Source organism: Hoplias malabaricus, chromosome 7, assembly GCF_029633855.1.
Source record: "Hoplias malabaricus isolate fHopMal1 chromosome 7, fHopMal1.hap1, whole genome shotgun sequence".
Lineage (NCBI taxonomy): Eukaryota > Metazoa > Chordata > Actinopteri > Characiformes > Erythrinidae > Hoplias > Hoplias malabaricus.
In genome coordinates, this window is record NC_089806.1 from 11,818,495 (window position 1) to 11,823,843 (window position 5,349).

The following is a 5,349-nucleotide window of genomic DNA, read 5'->3' on the forward strand; positions in this document are numbered from 1 at the left end:
AGGCCCAGAGGGTCAGAACACAATTCCCGTTTCAACCAAAGCTGGGAACATGACAAAAGTCATTCTTCGTTCAGTTTGCATTATTCTATGAATATAAAAGTAGCATTCTCATGCTTTGCCCCATGAGCTGACAGGATTGGTTCACTAGTTTTATGACATAAGAAATCTGTCTGAGTTTTTTTAACACTGCAGTCTCACAAAGGAAACCATGGTGATGACTTTTTTTCTCTTATGATTCATATTCTTGTGTATAAACAAACGTCACATGGACATGTTTACAAAGTAAACATTTAATTATCATAGGAGATCGTCTTTAAGGGACAAATACAAATACATTTTTTTATTATTCAACAATAATTCATACGCACATTCCACAAAACCCAGGTAATTATGATTTTAGGGTTTACTTAATGCCCTCCTGTATGAATTTATTTACCCACCTCCCTGAATTTGTCAGAGCGCCTATATCGTAGGAATCAAATATTGTGGGACCACCTTAAGAACTGTTAAAGCAGGAGCTGCCGCTAGATGGCGATATGCGCTTCTGATTGGGAGTCTTCCTACTATTTACTGTAGTTTCCTGATGTACAGGTTTTCTACTGAACTTTTTGTGATGTTTAATCCCCATGATGTCCTGAATGTCCCGTGATGAACTAACCACCATTGCTGTGTGGAGTAATTGTGCTATCAAATACATCAAATACATGTGCAGGAAAAGTAGACTGTATGAAGTATTTTGTAGTGCTCAGATAATCAGTGACCAATCTTTTGTTTGTTCCCCAGTCAATTCAGTTTGTAATGAATAGGTTTCATATTTAAAACTACCCAACACACTCAGTTCTTCACACAAACCTAACAAACACATATAAAAGAGGAGACAGGTGATTTATTATTTATTTTTTGTATTATTATCCACAATAACATGGACCATAATTGAGATTGCAAACGTGCAGACAATACACAGAAGTAAAAGAAAGAACATTCCAAGTCCTTACCCCCGAACAGTCATTTTTATTTAGTGTGAAGACTGTGAAGATGAGAGATCATTCTGGCAACCTTAATATTTATTCCCATTGTCTTCAAAGCGTTGACCTGTGGGATATTTACTTATCCTCGTTTTTTATTGGTGTGGCCATGTGCACCATGCTTCTGCTGGTTTGAGAAATGGTGTGTATATGGAGCTGTACTGGAACGTACATGAAGTGCACACACAGTGATAACTGGTGACAATGGACTTTACCTGAGCAACAATAGGCTTTGTGACAGTTTTTATAGTTTTATAGTATATATTTCTCAATAGAAATGGTCCAAAATACTTCAAATTAAATCTCTCTGCATTAAAATGTAGGAACTATTTTGCCTTCTCTTGCAAGTTACCATTTTGGACAGCTACAGTATAATAATTATAAACAATAGTTAAAGTATTTGCAAAAGACAGCAGGTGAAACATCTTCGGTCAGGAGCAAATTACAAAATCACACAATCAGAGACACTCTTAAATTAGATAAAAATGAAGGAGGACTCCTTCCAGTCCTTTCCTTTAGTCAAATGAAATCAGAAACCTTCATTGATCTGTAGAATGCAATCAATATCCTCTTTTTGATTTTGCATCACAGTCAACTATTGTCTGGTGCAAAAACTGTTTGGCATCTTCAAAACTGGCATTTATTTCCAGGGCCTTCTTAAAGTCACACTCAGCCTCCTGGAAATAACCTGCAGGAAGGAAACATACAACAAAGCAATGTTAAATGCATGGCACCACCCTTACTGGCATGTCTGTAACAAGTACACAGCATGGAGCACATATCAGGCTAGCTTCTGTGTTCCTTTGTGAAATGTAAGGGTCATTCCATGGCAACTCTGAGAGGGCCGGTCTGGTCATATTATGGGTTTTCTTTAATAAATCTAACAAGAGCTTAAATAATTAATGGGACCAGTCACAGTTTTTAAAGCCTGTAATATTTAGATAAACGATTTTAAAGTTAGACACATCAGGATCTAGGTTCAGCTTCAATACAGAACTCAGCTTCTTAAAGAATAACTGAACTGGCAGAAATAGTAACTGGGCACAGATACAAAACCAAGGGCCAGTTTCCCAAACAGGGATTAACTCTTGAGCTCTTTACACAGCACATTAAATGGATTCATTAAATTCATAAATTGCAATAATGGCACACAAACAAAAGAATACATCCTCAAATAAATGAACCAGCTTTTAGAATTTAGCACACAACCAGTCTATTTAACATAAACTGTTTCAGGAAATGGTTTATCTGTTGTGCCTAGTTAGCATTACTGCTCAATATTATTTGGCAGGTATGTGACTTAACAAAACAAAAGTGAGCGGAGCACAGCTCTCAAGCGTTGTGTGGTTGTTGGATTAAACCGAATCTTGAATATGAACTGAAAGGAACTGAAATAGCAGGAGAACGTTTACACTGACCCAGTCTGTAGCGTATTAACCCTCTGTTGTAGTAGGGCACTTCAAAATGACTGTTGATCTTAATTGCTGTACTGTAGTCATCCATGGCCTCGTGGAAGTCCACTCTGAAATATTTCACCTGGCCGCGGTTATTGTAGGCAATGGCCAAAAGATCACGGTCACACTCTCTGGCAGAGACAAGAAGACATGTTTAACTATTTATCCTAACTACTCTATCTTATGTATCCAACTACTCAGACCCCACAGAAAAGCAGTGACTGGTAGAAGGGGACGCTCTGGAGCAGTGGCTGTGATAACCAGGGCAATGTCAATGGACTACAGGGGTATAAAGCCCCTGTGGAACTGTAATCTGTAGAAGAGTGGAGTTCCTGTCAATAAGCCTGGGACGAGTTGGAGTGATGTTGACGATCTAATCATCCCACATCACCTTACCCATATTCATGTGGCTGAATGCAGTCAAATCATGAACATGTCAGCCATGGTCCAATATCAAGTGTAAAGACTCATAAGCTTAACGTGGCTTGATGTACTAACACTACGACCTTGGGACACAAACTTTCTCTCAATTACTGTCGATCATAAGCGCAAGTTCTCTTCCCTAAAGAGACAATGAACCAGTGACTCATAAGAAAAGTAACAAATGTTACAGCTCCCCTTTTCCCCTTCCCATTTAAACCCATTACAAGGGAACTGCTTAAATGTTTTACTTTCTGTTTGAACCACAGGTTATTTGTTTCCGCAGTAGAGAGCACCTGTGATCAGTGGTAACTGAGGGAAGTTAGGTGTTTCTTAGGTCGCTGTTTTGTTACATTAAGCCACGTTAAGCTCAGGTAAATTAGACCCTCCCTAGGTTATTTGCTACAGAATAAAGGGGGTCGCTGCTGGTTTGGGATAGAGAGAGAAAACCGTTGGCTACGCTGTTGACAGTGACTTTGCCAGCAGTTTGGCCTCACTCCGAGAGACTGTTTACATCCAGCGACTGAGCTCTGATGAAAAAGCCGCGTCCACGTTTAAGAGCGCTTCCTCATTTAAGGTGGAATGTACAATTAAAAAATAAGGTGGCGAATAATGAAATAATGTAAACCCAATTGGGAATTAAACGTGAATCACCCGGTTTCTGTGCAGCGGTTGATGAAGTGAGTGTAGAGCTCCTCTGCTCGTTTAAAGTTACTGTTGTTAAACTCTTCATGCGCCTCACTGAGAACGGCGGTCCTCTCTGAGAGTGACGGACCCTCCATCAGCTTTACCTTCAGGTCTCTCTCTCTCGCTCTCTCTCTCTGTTTTTTAAACACACTGCGCCATCTGCTGAACAGGAGCAGAGGACTCATATCCAGTGCCCTTCCCCACGCTCACATTACAATTTCTCAGTTCCAAAATTTACACAGCATTCTCTCTGTTCCTTTATTTTGAGAGAAAGTTTTAATAGCTTGTATATATATATATATATATATATATATATATATATATATATATATATATAAAATATATAATTAATTAAAATATTTCAAGCTATTTGCACAATGTAATTTGTAGCCATTGTTTCTTAAATCGTTTCCACAATTTACAAGTCATTATCTCATTACTTGTATATGAGGAAACAGTTTTTCGAATTATTTTGTGTACAAATTAAATCAACTTTGAATTTAAAAATAATTATAAAAAGGAACAAGTTAAGAACTTGCTGCTCCCAATGGACAAGGAAAACTAGAGAAGGGCTTGCAAAGTGTGGGAATGGTTTGAAAATTGTGGCCACGAATCAAGAAAGTCACACAAATCACAAACTAGGGTGACCAGACGTCCTCTTTTACCCGGACATGTCCTCTTTTTTTAGACTTTTTTAAAATGTCCGGGCGGAATTTCACAAACGTCCGGGATTTTGTTTTACTAGAGCTTACATAGAACTTCGAGAAGTTTCGTTCACAAACTAGTCCCGCCCTCCCCTACTCCGATTGGTTCGCTTGAGTGAGAAGGGTGCGTGGTGAAGTAGCCTAAAATCTTCTGATTGGACGGTCTGACTGTAGAGCTACCGTGATTGGTCGATACCCTTCTCTGTAAACATTTAATTGGTCAGTCTGCACGTCAGTAGTCCTTGTTTACGTCAGGAGAAAGCTCAAGTACCTACCCTCATCTCGAGCAGCTATGCCGAAACGTAAATGTAAATTCTCGGATGAATGAAAAAAAAATCCCATGTTTTGTGTAGTAAATAAAGTTGTAAAGGACCTAAAAGCACACATAGGTTCAGCTAAGCATACAACGGCAGTGAATGCCCCCCAAAGGTGTCCTCTTTTTCACCTTCTTAGATCTGGTCACCCTATCAAAACAGATCTTTAAAATATAGCTCTCATTGAATGTATGATTCTGAAGAGACTGGTAATAAGATTCGAGATAAAGTTTTAAATCATTATGAAATTTCAATTTGAGTTTATAAGTTTATAATCACTTTTTATACAAACATTTACATACAATAATTTATAAATACACACAAGAATATTTTTATTCCATTTTTTTGGGAAAGAGCCCTTAATGGAAAAACATCTTCTGGATATTTAGCCTTTATTTTCATTATTACTTGTCTACTCAATTGATAGTGTGAAACTGCAGTAATCTGTGCTAACCTCCTTTATTCTAGGGAAGGTAATGTTATAAAAATGTAATCAAATATACATTTCTCGGTTTAACCGGTAAAAAAAAGTATGAATGTAACATACTCACATAGTCTCACTGTACTGTAAAGTGGTCCTCCAGGAGGTGAGGGGTGATCACAGATCAGATCATATATCATTTAGTGCCGCCTCTCTCGTATTTGGATTGGACAAAAAATATTCACTTTATTTCTCTTGAGGTCTTCAAATAGAGAGAAGACACCGAGCGCTGTCAGAGCAAACTGAGCAGACCACATGCATACA

At 38.2% G+C, this 5,349-nt stretch overlaps 1 protein-coding gene across 1 annotated transcript; it reads right to left on the reverse strand.

Annotated features, from left to right (window-relative positions):
- Positions 1-884: 884 nt before the first annotated feature.
- Positions 885-3,717, reverse strand: ttc32 (tetratricopeptide repeat domain 32). The gene is made up of 3 exons (XM_066677585.1): positions 3,554-3,717; positions 2,444-2,610; positions 885-1,713 (listed from the first exon to the last, which is right to left on the reverse strand). Exons 1-3 carry the CDS (start codon positions 3,679-3,681, stop codon positions 1,586-1,588), a joined length of 423 nt encoding a protein of 140 aa, XP_066533682.1. The 5' UTR covers positions 3,682-3,717; the 3' UTR covers positions 885-1,585.
- Between the last annotated feature and the right edge of the window lie 1,632 nt (positions 3,718-5,349).